Source organism: Balaenoptera borealis, assembly GCF_965194805.1.
Source record: "Balaenoptera borealis genome assembly, chromosome: 9".
Taxonomy (NCBI): domain Eukaryota; kingdom Metazoa; phylum Chordata; class Mammalia; order Artiodactyla; family Balaenopteridae; genus Balaenoptera; species Balaenoptera borealis.
In genome coordinates, this window is record NC_138873.1 from 14,172,099 (window position 1) to 14,193,160 (window position 21,062).

The 21,062-nt window shown below is 38.8% G+C and overlaps 1 protein-coding gene across 9 annotated transcripts in view; it reads left to right on the plus strand.

Annotated features, from left to right (window-relative positions):
• SYNE1 (spectrin repeat containing nuclear envelope protein 1) overlaps positions 1-21,062 on the plus strand; it is a 445,509-nt gene that overhangs the window by 290,278 nt on the left and 134,169 nt on the right. For 4 of the 9 annotated variants that reach the window (XM_082405392.1, XM_082405396.1, XM_082405398.1 and 1 more), the window contains 5 exons: positions 5,030-5,224; positions 7,160-7,333; positions 9,951-10,142; positions 18,604-18,735; positions 19,672-19,781. In XM_082405392.1, coding sequence (XP_082261518.1) covers positions 5,030-5,224; positions 7,160-7,333; positions 9,951-10,142; positions 18,604-18,735; positions 19,672-19,781 — 803 coding nt within the window. Of the gene's footprint in view, positions 1-5,017; positions 5,225-7,159; positions 7,334-9,950; positions 10,143-18,600; positions 18,736-19,671; positions 19,782-21,062 lie in introns of all 9 variants that reach the window. The other 5 variants (XM_082405394.1, XM_082405393.1, XM_082405397.1 and 2 more) reach the window with 2 other exon arrangements.

A 21,062-nucleotide genomic window follows, 5' to 3' on the forward strand; every position in this document is an offset into this window, starting at 1 on the left:
TGAGTCATTTTAGAAAAGCTCAAGGAACTTCTCTAAACCACAAACTGGTCGTACACATGCCCTCCTTGTAAACACAAGTCAGAAACGCAAAGAGGAACAACATTTCATCTCCTCTCCTTAGTTTTGAGTCAGATGTTGGAGGGAAGCATCTGGCCACCAGCTGAGACAGTTATTGGGCAAAGACATATTTAACTGCTGGATCTTTTTGTTTTTTTAGATGGAAGTGAAATTCGCATCCCATGAAATTAACCATTTTAAAGTGTACAGTTCAGTGGCTTTTAGTACTTTCACAGTGTCATACAATCACCCTCCCAATCTGGTTTCAAAACATTTACATCACCGCAAAAGAAAACCCCATCCCCCAGTAAGTTTGGCTGCTGGATCTTGAAGTTAAAAACTATAGCAACCTTCCAAAAATATCCACTCTCCCCTGAGAGTAAACTGAAGCATGAATAGCGAGGCTTGACTCTAACGGAATGGAAACTAACAGTTCTAGGATTCCTAATTCCATCATCACTTACTGCAGAACATTCAGAGAGCTGTTTTAGACATTGTGAGTCTGAAATGGAAGTTGTTCACTTCACTGTATGCCTGGTTGGTCAAATCCACTGAGATTAAATGAATGAGGAAGCTTTTTTTCCCCCCCCCTGGTTGCTTCATGATTAAGATGACTGTTTTGTCTATTATGAATTAGAATGAATTCAACTAGATGTGTTGAGCACCTACTATGTGCACAGCCGAAATAGACACTTTTATTCTTTAACTTATGATTTAGGGGTAGATGAATTACCAACACATTATAGAAAACCCAGCAATGTGATTATGGGTTACAGTGGTGGGAAGATCAGAGGAGACTCTAACAGGTCTTTTGGGAGACATGGATTTTGAAAATTTGGAATGGTAACAGGAGTGGATGGGAGACACCATAAATGTAAATGTGTGAGGAAAGGCACAGAGGAGAGAATGAGAATGAACGTGGTGTGAAGTAGTGAGGGGCTTTTCCTGCTTGTACAGAGAATCAGTGCAAAAAAAGATATAATAAGGTCAGTCTAGTTATGGAGAAGCCCTCAAAACAGACCACATAATATGAATTTTATATTTTTGGCAATCAAGTACCAAAAATGATTATAAAGTAGGAGAAAATACTTTACTGGACAAAAAGCATTTTGAATGTATAACAAACAATAATGGTCTGTAAATTTATTACAATTACATTAAAATATCCCAGCAAGTTCTTTGGTGGAGATTGATAAGATAATTCTAAAACATATTGCAAATGTACTAAAAAACATATATTGAAAATGGAAAGAGTCAAGAATAGCCAAGACAACCTTGAAGAAGATGAATAAAATTGAAGGATATGTATCCTTTCAGAGAGTGAGACTTATAAAGCTATAGCAATTATGAGACTGTGATATTGGCACAGACACCAAATGGGTCAATGGTACAGAATGGGAAGCCAGAAGCACCCTCCCACCTACACGGACACTTGGCTTATGTCAAAAACTGTACTGCACAACAGTGAATGAAAAATCATCTTTTCACTAAATAATACAGGGTCAATAAGAAGAAAAAAAAAAAAGAATTCTGACCCCTACTTACACTGGACACGGTAATTAAGTTTAGGTGGATTGTAGATCTAAATGTGAAGATTAAAAAGAAAAAATGTTTTGAAACAGTGCTTCTCAAAGTATCTGTAGTGTATAACCTTTTTTTTAAATTTTTAAATTTCTAACTCAACATTTTAGTAAAATAAAATAAAATACTGGTTGGATATCGTGTCAACGTCAAGTTGCTATAAAATTTCTTAATGTTTACTTGCAATATCTTTCTCTTGTCATGAACTAGAGACAAACCAGTTCATGACGCCATTGAATGGACCACACTTTGAATAGCATTCTTCTAGAAGGTAACATGTGAGAGTATCTTCATGACATTAGGGTAGGCAAAGATCTCTTAAATAGGATAGCAAAGGCCCTAACTTTTCCAATGAAGCAAAATACTGATATATTAGACTACAATAAAATGAAGAACTTCTCTTTATCAAAAGACATCATTAAGGAAGCTTTTACCCATTAAGGGACAGAAAAGTCACAAAATGGGAGCAGATATTTGCAATACACAGAACTAAAAGAAACACAGGCACTCCTATCCTGAATATATACACAACTCCATGCATCAATAAGAAAAGGAAAGACTCCAGTAGAAAATGGGCTAAAGATTTTTAGCAGGCGGTCACAAAAGATGATCTCCAGGTGGCCAAAAAGCATAGGGAAAAGTGCTCAGTCTAATTAACCATCAGGGAAATGCAAATTAAAGCTGCAATGAGATACCACTATGAACCCACTAAAAAGGCTTAAATGGACAAGACCCACAAACCAGGTGACAGTGGAATACAATGCAGCGATAAAAAGGGTCAGCTCTTTTTATGTGCAACTGTCACAGTCTTGGAGGGAGTGAAAGAAGCCAGACACAGAATAGTACATCAGGAATGATTCCATTTCTGTAGAGCTCAAAAACAGGCAGCAGTGATCTATGACATTTGCAAGCCAGCACCATGGTGATCTCTGGAAAGGAAGGGATGCGGTCCAGGGGGCTTGTGGAGTCCTGGGAATGTTCTGTTTCTCGATCTGGGTGTCAGGAGCCACAGGTATGTGCGGTTTGTGCAAATTCATAGAACTGTACACTTATAGTCTGCACTTTTCTAGGTGTATATAATAATTTCAATATAATAGTTTACTTAAACAGCAGTTGGACAGGATGACAACTGATATTAGGGAAAGAAGAGGGTTTTTGTTGTTTTGTTTTTTATATCTATTGAGAGCCCACTCTGAGGAGGCACTGGGCTTACAGCGAAGCCTACAGTCCTATGGGATAGGTGGGAATTATGCAAGTAGGGGTATATTGGAAACTGTGAAATATTGGCAACTATAAAAGCAATGATTCTTTACTTGGAGTCATGATTGCCCCTCCTGTAGGGGTAGGGCCTGTTTTTCTAACATGTCATTCAAATCCCAAAAAAGAATTTCTCCTGTCAAGAGTCCAGCTAAAGAGCAACTCATAAAATACAAAAAATGAGAAATACCAACAGTGTATAATTGTGATAGCTGTTAAGCAGGAAATAGGGTGCTGTTAAAAGAGAACAATAGAGATTTTTTTTAGAGTCAGTGGTCAGGAAAGGCCTCTCTGAAGATGTGACAATTAACCTAAGGCTCCAAGAATGAAGAGAACCATCTCACAGAGAGGAAGAAGAGCATTCCAGAGCTTGAGGGAACACCATGTGCAAAGGCCCTGAGGCAGAAAGTGCTGAGGGTCCTGGAGTAACTGAAGAACGCTGGAATGTAGTAAGCCAGAAGGGAGTGTGGTACAAGGGGCAGGCGGGGGTGAGACCGCACTAGTGCAGTAAGGAGTTTGGATTTTATTTTACAGGCAAGAAGCCACTAAGTATTTTAAAGCAGGGAAATGAGAGGATCTGGTTTACCTTTTTAAAAGGTCACTCTAATTACTCTGTGAAGAGGGGTTTGGAGAGACAAGAGTGTAAACTGGTACTCCACCCAGTAGACCATGAGAGCAATTCAGATAAGGAGTTGGCGTGACTTAGGTGGGAGCAGAGGAGACATAGAAGATACGTTTTGGAGGTGAAAGCAGTTGGATTTGCTGGTGGTTATGGTGACAGAAGGTGTGAATGACTCCTAGGTCTCGAGCTTAAGCAATGAGAAGGGTGTTACCTTTTACTGAGATGGGGACAACAGAGGAAGAAACAGGCTTTTACCTGATAAGATGTAGATACCCATGAAATATGTAAGTTGAACATACAAGCCTGAAACTTAGGACAGATATCTGGGTTAGAGATATACCTTTATAAGTGTCAGGGAGGCAGAAAATTTCCTCTACTCTTCTAGGTTCTTCTGGCTGGTCTAAGAATTTAATTGACATGAGACAGATTAACCAGAGAAAATCAAATAAAAGTTTAATAACATGTATACGTGGGAGAGACCCAGGAAAACTGAATAACTTGCCAAAATGGTTGAAACTCTCGCCTTAAATACTATCTTCAGCTAAAGACAAAGGAGGATGTTGGGGGTAGTGGTTTGAGACTTAAAAGAGGAGGAAGGCAACTCACATAAAGATGGAAAAGCAAATGTTTGGTAAATAAATATTAATTGGGCCATTCAGAGATAGTGGGACACAGAGTGTACTCTGATCTCTTAAGAGTTTCCCTCACCACACCCAGCCCTATTCTTTGCAGATATCTCGATGATAGCTCTATTCCTGTAATAGGTCCCCTTTCTAGATTCTTTAGGTAGTTAGAGGGAAGGTCAGAGTTTTTCCCTGATTCTTTTGGACCTTGATTGTTTTCAGCTCAAAATAATCTGCATGCCAGAGACATTTTGGGGTGGCAAGTTTTATTCTCCTACTAAGTGTTCCATATTAGGAAGGGTTTAAAGCCTTGGCAATGGACATCACCTGGGAGAGCTTGTGAAGAGAGAAAAGGGGCCTGGAAATTAGCCCTGAGAAACTTCAAATTTTAGAGTTGGGGAGAGGAGAAAAATAAGGAGAGGGTAACAGCATAGAAACAGGTGACAAATTTTTCCTGTCTTGTATAATGTGAGTTTGTGATTAAAACGCAGTGCTGTTTCAGACTTAGGGAAGTTTAGAGTGGGAAGAATCGTGTTGAGGAAGAAAGTGATGAATTTTATTTTCAACATAGAATTGTAGACTCAAACATAATTGAGCATACCCCCGTCGGATTACAGATGTGCCCGTTGAAAACCAGAAAGATTAATTAACTAGTTCAAATTCATTTAAGTTACCAATACAAATGGTCTTAAAATCAGAAATTTCCTGACATTCAGTCTGGTACTGTCATTTAGAAACTTAGGTCAGTAGGTTCCCCCGTTTGTTGGTTAAACGATTTCCAAGTGAAGCGTCTTCACTAATATCAAACCACATGGGACTCAGCTGGTGCCACGATTCCTCGGTGCAAAAAAATACATACACGAGTATGATTCCGCAGTCTTCCCCACAGGCACTGATGGATGAGATTCTCATGCTTCAAGAGGAGATCAGTGAGCTGCAGTCAGCCCTCGCGGAGGAGCTGGTGTCCGACTCCCCAGAGTCCGACCCTGCGGAGCAGCTGCCCTTGCAGTCCACGCTCACTGTCTTAGCAGAGCGAATGTCCACCATCAAGATGAAGGCATCAGGGAAACGACAGCTTTTGGAGGTAACAAGCCACTCTGAAGGTGCCCCTCAGGTCCAGATTAACTCTCTGGGTTGTGTTGACAAGTACGTTGGGCTACGTACGTGATCGACATGTTTATTGTTTCCCGCTCAGAAGAAGCTGGTATTGTGTGTCCAAGATGGCCTCGTGAATAGAGCCCTGAGTCAGTGTGGAGCCATGAATGTGTCTTTTCACCCCTTTCTGAGTCATTTCAAGCATGCAAAACTGAGACTGTGGAAAGCTGATACTTGGTAGACATGAGTCTTGTGAGGAATAATTATAGGAGGTTTGCATACTAGTTTGCTATGTTTAAAGAAGAGCATTTTTATGAATAGTATTACCAGTACTGTGAAGAATAAATCCTTAGTCACTGTTAGCCAATTCAAGCACGTTAATTCATGAAAATATTCTTGCAGTTCTGGTTCTCATGTTACTTAACTTTAATATTATTTAATAGAGAGAGAAATTTTAGTCACGGTAGCAGATGTGTTAAAAATAAGTTATTTTCCTTTTTTGTTGTTGTTTTTCTGTTATCATTCCTGGCCCTAAACGTATACGATGTTCATATTGTTGATCCTATAATTTAAAGTGTCTGTGTCCTTGTATCTCTAGGGTCTAGCAGCTTCTCTGGCAAATAATCATTTATTATATACACTTATTTTATTTAGCTGCTGATTATACCATAATTCAATTAACCGTACCCCTATTGTTGGGTATGTAGACTGTTTCTAGTTTTACCTGTTATAAAACTAGTCAGACTAGGTATTCATATATTTTCTGGTTTTGGAGAAATTTTAAATCAACGTGTCTGCTCTATTTAATCTCTCTTTTAAACGATTTAATAAAAATTTTAATTAAAAACATAATAGATTATTAATAAAATAATTTTTAAAGTAAAGTACTTAGAGTATCTTAAGGATTAACTTTTTAATTCATTAATACTGTCCCCAGTCACTCTATGAAACCCTCATGGAATTCTGAAATAAAGTGATTGGCCTGGATTTTTTAAAAAATATGAATTATTTGCCATCATTAAAACATCCTCAGAGATCTAACCAAAATTTTTGAATTTTTGCCTTTGCTCAAGAAACTAATAACACTGGACCACCCTTTCCTGTAGGGGATCAGTTGCCTGAAACTACATGGTGCTGCCCTTTTAGGTGGACCAGATATGTTCTTCAGTTTTCCATAGACCCCACTACTTCCTACAGTTTCCCGGACACTGAAGCCAAGTTACCTACTGTCTTATGCCATTGGTTTGTTCTAATCCTTGACCAGTTTCTATCATTCATATCATCTGCCTTGTCCTGTAGATGTATTATTTAAGAACGTTTAACTCTAGGCACACGTTAGAATCATTGTAGGAGTTTTTAGGGACTTCCCTGGTGGCGCAGCAGTTAAGAATCCACCTGCCAATGCAGGGGACACGGGTTCGATCCCTTGTCCAGGAAGATCCCACATGCTGCGGAGCAACTAAGCCTGTGCGCCACAACTACTGAGCCTGAGCTCTAGAGCCCGTGAGCCACAACTACTGAAGCCCACGTGCCTAGAGCCCGTGCTCCACAACAAAGAGGAGCCACCACAGTGAGAAGCCCCCGCACAGCAACGAGGAGTAGCCCCCGCTCGCGGCAACTAGAGAAAGCCTGCGCGCAGCAACGTGGACCCAGTGCAGCCAAAAATATAAATTAATTAATTAATTAAAAAAAAAAAGAATCATTGTAGGAGTTTTTATAAAATACTAATCTTGAGGCTCACCTCCCCAGATTCTCATTTACTAGTCTGTGATGTGGCCTAAACATGGGTTGTTTTGTTTGTTTTTTTTAAGTTTCACAGGTGATTCTGATGTGCACTCAGGCCTGAGAACCATTGCTCTACTGTGTTGAATCCTAATGATTTTACCTTAGAGTGATTTAGGTTCCATTCTGCTTAATTCATTAGGAGAAGTTAAATGATCAGCTGGAGGAACAGAGACAGGAACAGGCCCTGCAGAGGTATCGCTGTGAAGCCGATGAGCTGGACCATTGGCTCTTGAGCACTAAGGCCACTCTGGACATTGCCCTGGGGTCACCCAAGGAGCCCATGGACATGGAGGCCCAGCTGGTGGACTGCCAGGTACAAAAATGTTCTTGAAGGAATATGCCAACATCACAAGGCACATTTTTTAACTACAGAAAACATAATGGTAACAAAACTTGGTATGGTTGTATGATTTTTCACAACCCATATACTTTATATACTTAGAGAGTAGAAAAACAATACCTTATAAAAGCTTAAATGAAATCCAGGCTTGGACTTAGTCTTTTGAAAAATTTTACCAAGAGTATCTACTCTTTAGAACATTTTCAGCTTCCTGAAGGACCATTCTTAAAGACTATAGTTGCCAAAACACTTATGGTATCTATTTTGGTGGCTAATAAGGAATATAAGTACCCAACGAGAAGAATTAGTATCAGTGAATCGGACTGTGGATAAACACAACAGGAGATGTCTGTAGGTGGCCTGTTGCAGTTTTGGTTCTAATTCAGAAATATTATGTGGAAAACTTGGCAAAATTGTTAGTTATAGGCAGACAGATTGAACATGGGAAGGTTGTCTTCTGGAGGAGAGAATTTCCTTCCTCGATGTGAGGTCTCTAGAAATTAAGGTAAGGGGTAATGGCATCAAGGTTTTTACTGTAAGATTATTTTCTTGCCTCTTTATTATGGAAACTTCCAAGCACACGTATAAGCATAGAGAATAGATGATAAACTCCCATGTACCAATCATAGAATTTCAAAGATTATCAGCATAGTAGACTTTACACATGGGTGAAGTATGTTTTAAAAGTGCTTTCATTTAACTAACTAGCAAGTCTCTAGAAAACCTGGCCTAATCTACAAGGTTAAATATCCATATGCACAACTTCATATTTCTCCCATTCGGAATCGGAGGAAATATGCACAAGCCATTAATTATGAATGCCACTTCTTTTCTTAATACTTTGTATGTCATTCTGGTCATCCCTTTTATGATTTGAGATTTTTTTGTCATATTAATTATTATAATTTGGATTTTTAAATTCTTTGGACAAATTATTCTTTATGTGTATTCGAAGCATGTCTGCCTTGATGGTGGAGAGTAGAGAGCCATGTGCAAGTGTTTTCTATTCTTTCTATCATTTTTTCTGAAGTTCCTTTTCTGAAGAGACATGTATTTTTAGCGTTCCCTTCTAGCACTCGAAATTACCCATGCACTAGTATTTCAAAATTATGTTTCGTCATTACTCCCATCTCTCCCTTTTGGATGTCTCTATTTTTATAGTTATGCATAAAGTCCATGGTTGAGATAATATATTTCAGGACTTTTGCAAAGTATTGAAATGGTATTTTTTAAAACTCGAAGCATGTGGAATCACACAGGTACACAACAGTTCCTCAGTCAATTCATTCAAGCCTTTAAGCCAGTTGTATAATTATAAGTGTGGCTATCACATGGAATTAGGGCCCCATTATGACTTTTGGGGCCCTAGGTACTTTGCTTCCATGGGCCTCTTCCTCTATAAAAATACTAAAAATTATATTTGATTTTACAATTGCTTTGGTACAGAGACTAATATAACCTGGGGTGGTATCATTATATATTAATTGTTATTATCTTCATTTTTTTCTTCTGATTTTAAAAGAACCTAAAATTAAGACATTTTCTGGTGTCCCCAGAAGTGTTATGGGCTCTCAGCACTGTGTCAGCTGTGCCTAATGGAAAAGACAGTCCTACACAGAATGATATTAGCTCCACAAAAGTAATCCTCAGGAAATCATCCTTTAAGCCCCACTTCATGAAGTATTTCACTTTCCCACTTAGTTCTAGGTTTTAGGATCATACTTTTAGTCCTAGAAGTTGATGGTAGTAATTCTGATTTTGTACAGGGAAATAAAATATCTTTTCTTATTAATGTATAATTGAGTATAAATTAGAAAGTGCATTTCAAAGAGTTCAGAGTTAAGGAATATAAAAACAGAACAGTTTTTGTAGAAAATAATATGGTTATTTGTTTTGCTTGATTTTTTTAGTTGTTTTTCTTTTTTGGTTTTTGTTTTAAATAGTACTTTGGAAGAGGGGAGACTATTTTCGCTTCTTTTCTGGATTTAGCCTCCATTTTAGAAGAAAACCTTGCAGCACTAGAGAGTTGCCACAGAAAGTGAAAGTAAAATTCTTAGGAAAACTTTCAGAAATGTGAGGTTAAAAATACGTTATATAAAAGACAAAAATAATAAAAATCAAGTAAAAAAAGCATCAGTCTGGGAAAAAAGTCAACGCAAAGAAAAATGTTTTGAAAGAGAGAGTCCTCTTTAAATTGACACAAAAAGGGCTCATCATGTGATGTCTTTACTATTATTAGCCACAAGCGTAACAGTCTAACACTAAAATAGTAAAATAATCATAATAATGGGATAACACTAAGGAATGGTCTTTTCTACTTACCTGTTGGCTATATAAAATGTGCTTTCCATATGTTTTTCATTATATAATATCTAATCTTAAATAAGAGGAAAATTAGGAAGCTCAAAGAAGTTTTAAAATCTACGTACCACTCTTGAAGTTTGTAAGAAAACTAGGTAAAAAAACAAACAAACCTGGAGGCATGATCTTTTGGTGAAAGACTAGTAAAGTGTTGGGTTTTGCTGTGAGACACAGTCTTTGCAGAGACTGGCAGGGTTTGTGAATTTCAGCCTTATTTCTGTTGTTCCAGAACATGCTGGTGGAAATAGAACAGAAGGTGGTGGCCTTATCAGAGCTATCAGTCCACAATGAAAACCTGCTGCTGGAGGGCAAGGCTCACACAAAGGACGAGGCGGAGCAGCTGTCGGTGAAGCTGAGGACCCTCAAGGGGAGCCTCCTGGAGCTGCAGAGAGCGCTGCACGACAAGCAGCTCCACATCCAGGTGAGGCTGCAGCCGTGGACGCTGCATCTCTGCACGTGGCTGGTCTGGCCTCTGAGCACGGGACACCTAAAGGGGACAGCTGGGGAATGATACGTACTTATGTACATACCTGCTTTGCACAGTCTGGCATAGGTTTTCAAATAGGTTTTGTAAGAACTATTTGAATGCAGACACCTGAAAACTGCAACATAGGAAAAGAAAAGAAAATGAAAATAATTACCAAAATCTATCAAGTACATCATTTTAAAAAATATTTAAACATAGGTCATGGATTAAGATATCCTATGACACTCTTATATTTCTCCCTTATTTCTCCTATATTCTACTTTTCAGATAGACTCTTTTATTTAGCACCCACAACTTCAGACTTGTCATATATTCCAGGTGAATTGAACCTTTTTACTATTGTGTAATGACCTTAACGTTCCCTAATAGTGATTTTTGTTTTAGATGACTAGAGCTATTTTTGGGTAATATTTGCCTCACGTGTCTTTTAATTTTCCTTTGATTTCACCCTTTCTGAGTCCTTATATTTTAGATTTGTTTCTTATAAAGAACATTTAGCTATATTTTGTTGGTTTTAAACATATGTAGTCAGAAAACCTCTGACTTTTGAAGGGCAGGTTTAGTCCATTTAAATTTATTGTGATTATTGATATGTTTGAACTTTTATTCTTATTTTTTGTTTTCCATTTTTGTCCTGTTCTTTCTATTCTTCTTTCTCCTTTTCAACCTTTGTTTATAAGTGGTTGAATGCTTTTCTTTGTTTTTTTCCTCTACTTTTTAATCATGCATACCTAATAAATTCTAAGTTAATATCTTAATCTGCTTCCAGATCAATACAAGAAACTTAGAACACAGTCACTCAGATTTCTTCCCATGCACCTTGTATACTATTATTGTCTAATATTTTGATTTTGTTCTTTTTTAATCTATACAAATTAGAATTATTATTATTATTATCTTACACAAAAATTAAGCAACTGTGCGGGAATTCTCTGGTGGTCCAGTAGTTAGGACTCCGTGCTTTCACTGCTGAGTGCCTGGGTTCAATCCCTGGTCAGGAAACTAAGATCCCGTGAGCCGTGCAGTGCGGCCAAAAAAAAAAAAAAAAAAAAAAAGCTTAGCAAAAGTTTATTGAGAAACTACTATGTGCCAGCCACTATTCTATGTGATAGAGTGAAAGAGCATGGGCAACATCTATCTGTATCTGTATATCTATATATTCCATCTTCAAGGGATTATGTTTGGGAGAGACAGATAGTAATATAAAATTAAGGTACATTATTATATGCTAAGTTAGAAGATGATAAGAGCTATAGGTGAAATACCCATAAGGCAGGTAGATAAAGGCAAGGCTGGGCGGATTTGCAGTTTTAAACAGGGTAGCCAAGGAAGCCTTCCAATAATAATGGGATAACACTAAGGAATGGTCTTTGGTTACGTTACGTCTGAAGGAGTGAGCCATGTGGACATGGGAGGATAGAGTTCCAGGCTCAGGGGGAAGCAAGGGCAAAGGCTCCCAGGTGGGCTCCTACCTGCTCTGTTCAATATGCCCAACGGCCGGAGTGGAGTGAGCAAGACGAGAGAGGTCAGACAGGTAACAGGGGCCCAAGGTGCAAAGGACCTTGTAGGCATCATATGAGCTTTGGCTTTTTATGCTGGGGGAATTGAGAAGCCATTGGAGTGTCGGGGGACAAAGGAGTGACAAGATCAAATTATAACTGCTGTAGGGGACCAGGGTGGAAGCTGAGAGAGCAGTTAGGAGGTTAGAAGTGATGAGGACTTATTAGATTGTGGATAACTCTGAGGAAGAGACCTGGGGGAAGGAGGGCTAGTTGGGTCAATGGTTTCATTAGGGACAGGTTAGGTTTGAGATGCGTCCTCAACGTTAAGCAGTGGTTGGAATTCAAGAGACAGACCTAGACCGAATCAGCGGCCTCTAGATGGTCCTCAAAGGCTTGAGACTCCATGAGTTCACCAAGGGTGTGAGGAGAGATAAAGAGCACCAAGTGCTGAGATGCTCCAGTGTGAAAAGTTTGGAAAATGTGGAGGAGCCCAAAAAGGAAACAGCAGTGAGGTGGGAAGAAAACTGAGATTTGGGTTCCTGGGAGACGCTTGAGGGTAAGTGAGTTAAAATGAGGACTGAGAACTGACCACTGGATTTAGCAACGTGCAGGTCTTCTGTGACCCCAACCACAGCTTTTTCAGTGAAATAGTGGAGGCAAAAAACCCTCTGAAATGAAAGTGAGAATGGAGAAGGGAGTTGGAGAGGAAGCGTGCAGGAAACTCAGGAGTTTCACTATAAAGAGGAACAGAGGAATGGAATAAACTATAAGAAGTAAGTTAGGAAAAATTTGTTCCATTTTAAGATCAAAGAATAATGACATGTTTACAGGGAGATGGAAACAGCTCAGTAGAGGGAAAATTGATAAAAAAAGAAGTGAGATTGCCACAACAGTCTTCTTGTTAGAAGGGAGAAGATGGGATCAAAGGGGAGGGAGTGGTCTTGGAACCAGTATCAGGAGGGAGGGAAACATCTGTATTTGAGTACAGATGCTGGCAGGGGATATGGCACAAATATTGTAGTGGGAGCTTAATGAACATTCACTGCGATTGCTTCTGCTTTCTCAGTGTAATAAATTTTTTTGGAATTAACTACGTATTTTCAGTTCTTTGCTAATCACATGATTATATGATCTGGAACATCAAGCCTAGTCAACAGAAAACTATTAGAAGCAATGGAAGAATTTAGTAAGGAGACTGGCTTATTAAAAAGATGAAATAGAGAATCCATAACTTTCCTGTATAAATAAAAAGTTAGTGAAATAATATACAATAATTTTCCATCTATAACATGAACAAAATGTAAAGTATTTGAAATCTCAACATTTTAAAACCCGAGTGATACCAAAAAAAACTGAAAAAATAGAGAGAAAATTTATTTTTAGATAGGAATACAGTATCTTAAAGATGTCAAATTTTCCTCTACTAAAACATAAATTTAAGTTATTCACAACTAAAATACTAACTGTATATTTTTGAAATGTGACAAAATGATACCAGGTTTACCTGGAATGAAATAAACCTGAAAAAAACTGTAAAATTCTGACAGTAAAGAGTTATGAGGGGTTAATTATTCTTATATATTAAAATACAATATTACAATAATTAGTACTGGCACAATAAATGGATGAACAAAAGATTAGAATAAATATTCCCAAAAGAGATCCCAGTATACAAGGGCATTAGATAAATGTTTAAGGTGGCATTTCAAGTCACTGTTTAAAATATGATTCACTGTGTAAATAATAAAAAAGTAATAGGGGACTTCCCTGGTGGCGCAGTGTTTAAGAAACCAACTGCCAATGCAGGGAACATGGGTTCAAGCCCTGGCCTGGGAAGATCCCACATGCCGCAGAGCACTTAAGCCCATGCGCCGCAACTAATGAAGCCCGTGCACCTAGAGCCCGTGCTGCGCAACAAGAGAAGCCACTGCAATGAGAAGCCCGCACACCGCAACGAAGAGTAGCCCCTGCTCGCCACAACTAGAGAAAGCCCGCGTGCAGCAACAAAGACCCAACACAACCAAAAATAAATAAATAAATAAATAAAATTAAAATGAATAAATAAATAAAGTAATAGGCAAACCACTTGAAATATGATAAACTAGATTCCCTATCCCACTCTTTACAGAAAAAACTGCATCACAGGTGGATCAAATATTTAATGTAAAAACTAAATCTAAAGCATTCTGGATGTATGGGTATTTAAAAAAAAAAAATCTTAGGATGGGAAGGACCTTTGCCAGTATGCCCAAAACACAGAATTTTAGTTTCTTTAAAATTACTACATAGAAATGAGAAAGTTCTGTATGACCAAGAAAATATTAACCAAATTAAATGACATGGACAAATATGGAAGAAACTATGCAATTCACATGACCAGGAATTAATTCCCTTAATTTCCAGAAATCTTATTGTAAATCAATAAAAAAATAAGAAAAGGTCACCTAATAGAAATATAGACAAAAAATACGAAGAGGTGATTCAAAAGAAAAGAAATACAAATGGCCAATGAACATATGAAAAAATATTTGAACTCACTATTAGATAAATAAATGCCAATAAAGACAAAATGCAACTTTTCACGTTAAATTCACATACTTTAAAATGCACATGCAATCTGACTTTATGAATTAAAGCAAAAAGTAAAATGTTAAAAGTATTAAAGTTGAACAAAACTAGAAGGATTTTCTAACTGGGAGAGTATACCACAGTTCACTTAGTTTTATAAAAGATATTGTCAATCTAACGCGTAATGCTTTTTTTTTCCCCCTCATTTTTCCCCCATTGTTGGTGTGTGAATGAACTTTAAGAAACCAAAACAAAGGGAAGGACTTCAAGGTTTCATCTCTGGGATAGTTATCATTTATCAGTCTCCAGTTGTGCCCTATGCCTAGAGGCATAGGAGGTAGGAAGGGAAGGGCCAGCCTAATACACAGGCACATCTAGAGGTTAAAGAGGGGAAGGGGTGCTGGCACAGTTGCAAGGCCTCAGGGCCTGGGAAGGGAATATAAATGAGTGAAGCTGACCCAGTCAGGACCTAGGCAAGCTGGTCGTCTGTCAAAGAACCAGTTGTTACTCAGCTCCAGAATTTACAGGAAGCATTGCTAGATCTTCCAGAGAAAGCATATTTATATCTAAAATTTTCCAATTTTAAAACATTGACATTTTATTCTAAAATTTTAAAATAATTTGTGTGCCAAACAAAGCATATCCAGAAGCCAGGCTTGGTTCTCGAGCTGTCACTTTGCAACTGCTGCTCTGAAGTCTCCCCAGCCTGGCGCCACCAGTTACTGAGCAGGTGACTCTGGGGCAAGATTCTTGAACTTCCCAAAATTTGTCTCACTGATGTTTTCTGATCTGTAAAATAGGGATCATAGTAGTGTTTAACTTTTTTTAAAAAATGCTGAGGATTTTCATGCAAGTAGCACTTAACAGGAAGTGCTCCAGTCTCAGTATAATAATAACAGCAACTGTTTGCAGACCACATTCTTTGGGAGGAAAAACTCCTGACATGCTCCAAGGCCTGGTCTGAGACTGGTAGGGCTGGTGCCCACACCCAGCAGATCCTGCCCGCCCATGGCCGCAGGGATTCTTCACATTGACTAAAGTTCTGACTGCCCGCAAGTGTAAGCTTCCCTGGGTATACTGCTGTGTGAAGTGTAAATACAGAAAAATGTGGCAGTGTTTGCACTGAAATTGGTCGTTTGTTTTAAAGTATCTATAAATACCATCATCTTTTCGTCTTATGAGTTCCCAGGATATAAAATATTAATTTTCTAAATACAATCAGAGCTGTTGAGGAGATTATTTTTCCAACTGCAGGTATAAAAAGAGTCCTGTTTACATTATTATTGCCGGGAAAAGGATTATTTACCCGCGTGTAAAGAATTCAGAGTTGATCTAAAATTAACTAACGTTAACTGGGGGAAAAAGAAACTTCCATTGAATGTGGACGTCAGTGAAGTTGGGTTTGCATAATTCAGGCGAGCTGGAATACCTTCCTAAATCATGTGTGACCATAAGCACATAATTCCTCAGTGCTAGTTATCTGTAAAATGGTCATATGTCTTATGGCCATTCTTTTTAACTAATTGGACTTCTAGGCATATCAGTGAATAATCCATTTAGTTCTCCCCACCCCACCCCAAAATAGTTTCCTTCTCTATATGACACAGGCATATAATAACATCTCTTGAGTTACATGACGTCTTTCTTTGTAATAAGTTTAAATCATTTTCACACATTATCATTCATCTAAGGAACAGAGTTCACCCTATATAAATAATGAAATGCTTTATAAATAAGTGTTTTATTTAATGTTTAGCATTCTCTAATCCTCACTAATGTTCCAAGGAATGTTCCTGGCAAAAATGGTTACTCTTCTAGTATTTCCAAAATAAACAGCTCACATAGCCCCACCCAGGCGGGACCCCTTTGGGTCCCGCCTGGGTGGGGCTATGTAATCCACCTTATTTCCTATTCCCTAGATAGGTCAGAAAACTGTTATCAGACCTCAGATACTGTAATTACGATTGTTTTATTCCTTCTGTCAGTGCCTTCGTATCCCAAGGGGAAAGGAAAAGAAATTCGAACAGATTCTTAATCATTTTTTGCTTCCTGTGGTCCAAGACTGATGTTTCAAAATGATGAAATCAGCCAGAGAAAAACTGGCTAACTGAAAAACCAAACCTGACCACAGAGAAAATGCATACTAGGCATCTGTTTTTGATGCTGCATAATTTCCGTTTTTCTAAAGCTGTGGATTCAATTAATCAAATATGAGTCCCCTTCTTAGATTTTGTCTTAGAATCTGAGATGTGTCTGTGCATGTAAAAGTGTTTAAGTTGTCCTTAAGACCTAAGATTTCAATTGTTATTTTTCCAAGTACAATTGGCATTTTTCCCCAGTGTGAGGAATTTGAAATCAGAGCTCTCAGTCAGACTGTAGTTACCTGCAGAGAAGGGTGAGCTGGTGCCCTGAGGAGTTTCCACGGGAGTCTTCAGGCTGGGTTCTGAAAACAAACCTTTACTGAAGGGCAAAGCATAGAGGAAGTGGCTGGAGCCCACAAAAGAGAGTTAGCAGGTCAGGGCCATGGCCACTGTTTTGTCACTGGGGCTTTGACTAGGGACGGCTTTCAACCTGTTACACTGACTTCTTTGGGGTCATTCTCTACAGGTCCGTTTTGACCTGCTGTTCCCTCCTTGCCTGGAAAAGCCAGGATCTCTCAGAGCGTATTCTGGGTAGATGGAGCGTTCTCAGATCGGGGAGACTGCTTTATGCAGAAATGTGTGGCCTTCAGTCCTGGAGGAATGCCGGACCACCCCAAACCTCCCACCTTCAGGAAAATCACTGCTTCTCTGGAAGAGGCATTCCTGGGAGGGCGGGGAACATACTGACCTGGGTGTCACTAGCCACCTGAAGGTCCTGCGAAATGCAAATAACATGTTTTAGGCCAGTGGCACGCCAGTTGTTCTACCTAAACCACATTCTTTTCCTGGGGAGCTGGATCATCTTAAAGGAAAGCAAGTACCTGTGAGCTAAGGTGGCTCAGAATCTGGAAAGGATGAAATATAAATAGTACCTGTAGGTTTCACTGTTTCCTTCACTGCACTTCAAGCACGGATACCGCTGTTGCCAAGTTCACGATCTGGAACATTTTACAGTTTAATTATGAGATTCTATTGAGTAAGACAGAGGGGAAACAGCCGCCATCTATTTCTCTGTAAGAGTTAGTGTACAATTCTGAAAATAAGAGGAAGAGAAGGGTCTTTGTGGGCAGTCAGGAGGGCTGAGCTGGGGCGGCTGGACCCCATTCCGTGGTCAGATTCGGCAGAGAAGAGCCAAAGGCCGGGACAGCAGCAGCTCGGCAGGATGACTCTTCCGTGCAAGCAGCCTAAAGAATGTTCCCTTTCTCTGCGCCTGGCCCGGCCCCTCCCCTCGCTCCAGCCACGCTTGCCCTGTCTCTGCTCTTTCCGAGATGCTAAGTTTCTTTCCCCTACAGCCTTTGCTCCAGCGGTTCCCTAGGCCTGGAGGCCCCTCCCCTAATCTTTGCCAGCACTCCACACACGTTGTCAGCTCTGAAGACGCCTTCCTGCCCAGCCTAAGAAACCCTTCCCCTTCGCTTTCCATCCCATTATCTAGTTTCACATTCTTTGTAGCTCTTATCACCATCCCACTTTATCTTGTTTGTTTATTGTCTGTCTCCGCAGCAGGGCCCTTGTCTGGCTTCTGAGCTGAATACCACCCAATGCCCAAAACAGTGCCTGACACACAGTGGGTGCTGATACGTATCTAGTAAATGAGTCATACCGAAATGGTGTAATTTATCCTTTGACATATAAATATATGGGAGTAGAAAGGCACTCATTCAGAACTAGTTCCATTCTGATACACCGTATTTTAGGGCCTGTTAAATTCCGTCAGGATAGTCTAGCAGGAAGAATAAACTCCTGCCCGGGTAATAAGTAATTACGTTGGCTTTCTCCTTTAGCCATACTTTGTCAAAGCCAGAGTGGCAACAGATGGCAGTGGAGTCTAGTCCTGGTGGTGATAGTAAAGGAAATAAGATCTAGAGTTATATTCTCATGGAAAAAATCCCAGAATAATATGTGGTGACCACATCAGTCAGCTTAAAATCCTAGCCTCTAAAGGACAGTTTTTCCCCCTCAAGTATTTTTTAGTATAATCATCTATTTATTGTTCTCCCTCCTGCAAATGCCATAAATTCGGTGGGTTTTGTGTTACCATTTTTTTTTTTTAATGTGGTCTCATGTCCAAATGGAGCCACTTTGGTACCATTATTCAGACCACACTAAAAAGGAGCCGTCACTCTGTTTTGGTTAAGGTCTTCCAGTGGGTAGTATGACTCTTGATTTCTGCCTCGTTTAAAGCAGGGGACAGCCCAGGAGAAGGAGGAGAGCGATGCTGACCTAGCTGCCACTCAGAGCCCCGGCGTTCAGGAATGGCTGGCTCAAGCTCGGACCGCGTGGACCCAACAGCGACAGAGCAGCCTCCAGCAACAAAAAGTAACGCACTTCCTGACCTTCTCGCCTGCAGATAGACCAAACAGACACCTTGAGAGAAATGTTTTAGAAGGACAAGTTCCTTCTGTACTAAAGATAGAATGCCCCTTTATCTTCTCTTTGGACAGAAGCAGGACCTGGCTGTTTCCTTTCCATGTACTTACTTGTGACCACTGGAATGATTGGTCATTTTAAAGTCAGTTCTCTAAGAAAAGCTTGTGCTTAGTTTTAAAACAGTGTTACTCAGTTATGATCTGCCCTCTATTTCTAGTCTTGCCTCTATTATAAATAATGAAAACCTCAGAAAGGCCTCTGAGAATTGGTAAATGTCTGAGTTACATGTTTTTAAAAGAAATGAAATTTGCTTTCAGCTCTCAAGTAGATACCATCACAAAATAGGATTGCAGATTACTGCCAGGTGAAACAAATGAGCTTTGAGAAGGATTGCTCATTGATATCTTAACTTTATGGATAGGGCATATTAAAATATTTTATCAAAGAGTAGAGACATTTATTATAAATAATGAAAAAGTAAAACTGAGTCCATTGATGATCCAATTTATCAAGTGAGTGGGAAATTGAAGAGAGCTCTTGCTCTCAAGGATCTCTTTCAGTTAGAACAAGGCAGTATCAATTTTTGAAAAGTGAAAGTGCATTTTGTACCACTTGAGGGCACCATTGCCCAGCAAAATTTTCTTTTCTCATTGATTTTTTTTTTTCAAGATTATTCAGAGATTATCTTTTATCAAAGCCAAAGAAAGCTACAGAAGACTTGGAGACATGTCTGAACAGTTACCTAAACCACACCTTTTATGTAATGTGCAAACTTAAAAACTTACTACCAAAGTTCTCTGAGAATTTTCTAGATATAGAGCTGTGATTGTAGACAATAATCGTAAAGTAACAAAGATGTTTTTATTTGTCCTTTTCCTTGAGCAGGAGTTGGAACAGGAATTAGCAGAGCAGAAGAGCCTCCTCCAGTCAGTAGCCAGTCTTGGAGAGGAAATTCTAACCCAACACTCAGCTGCAGAGACCTCTGGTGGTGTTGGGTAGGTTTCTTTCATTCTTTTTTTTTTTAATTCACTAGTTTGTTTTATTTTTTTAGATTCCATGTTTAAGTGATATCATACAGTATTTGTCTTTCTCTGTCTGACTTATTTCACTAAGCATAATACCCTCCAAGTCTATCCATGTTGTTGCAAGTGGAAAATTTTTCATTCTTTTTTATGGCTGAGTAATATTCCATTGTATATATGTACCACATCTTCTTTATCCATTCATCTGTTGATGGACACTTAGGTTGCTTCCATATCTTGGCTACTGTGAATAATGCTGCCATGAACATTGGGGTGCATGTATCTTTTCGAATTAGAGTTTTTATTTTCTTCAAATATATACCCAGGAGTGGAACTGCTGGATCTTATGGCAGTTTTATTTTTAGTTTTTTGAGGAACCTCCATACTGTTTTCCACAGTGACTGCACCAATTTACATTCCCACCAACAGTGTACAACAGTTCCCTTTTCTTCACATCTTTGCCAACATTTGTTATTTGTGGTCTTTTTGATGATAGCCATTCTGACAGGTGTGAGGTGATACCTAATTGTGGTTTTGATTTACATTTCTCTGATGACAGCTTACCATTCTCTTCTTGTCGCTGTTTTCCTGACATTTGAAGAAATGTAAACATCTCACTCAAAATTTTATTTTGAACATCTGCAAAAATTTAATCATTTTGTTTTCACTTTATGATGTTAAATTTACCTGCATTTTGAACATTTCGTTGTGTAGCATGAGTATAGCTAGTAATTATAATGGCTAACTTGCTTGCCCTCTTTCCACTACGCTTAGCATTTCTGTCTATAGAAGATGCTAAGTTCATTTTTAAAATCAAATAAGAAATGCATTATAAAATTAGATTCATGATGTTTCTGACTGAATAATTATATCTAACTGCAAAACATTTTCCCTACCAGAGCTAATCTTCCCCTAATATCATTCTGAAAAATAAATGTACGTGCCTTCTAAGTATCTTGAGTTTTCTTGATGATCTGTTTCTACAGTTTCTGTATATAAAGTCATTGAGCTTTGAGTCCTGGTTTGGAGTAGAGACTGAAAGTCTTTTACACAGGAAAGTAAAGTGTTGAAGAAAAATTAAGGAAAGTGGAGAATTTTCAGGTTGAAGATTCTGGTTTAAAAAGTAGGAAGGAAAATAAATTGAAGAAGAGTGGAAGTGTCCCTGTATTTTGAGGCAGGTCTGGGTTTTATTCCCGTTCTGTATTTGTCACCATGGAAAAGTAACTCAACTCTGAGACCTTGTTTGCTTATCAA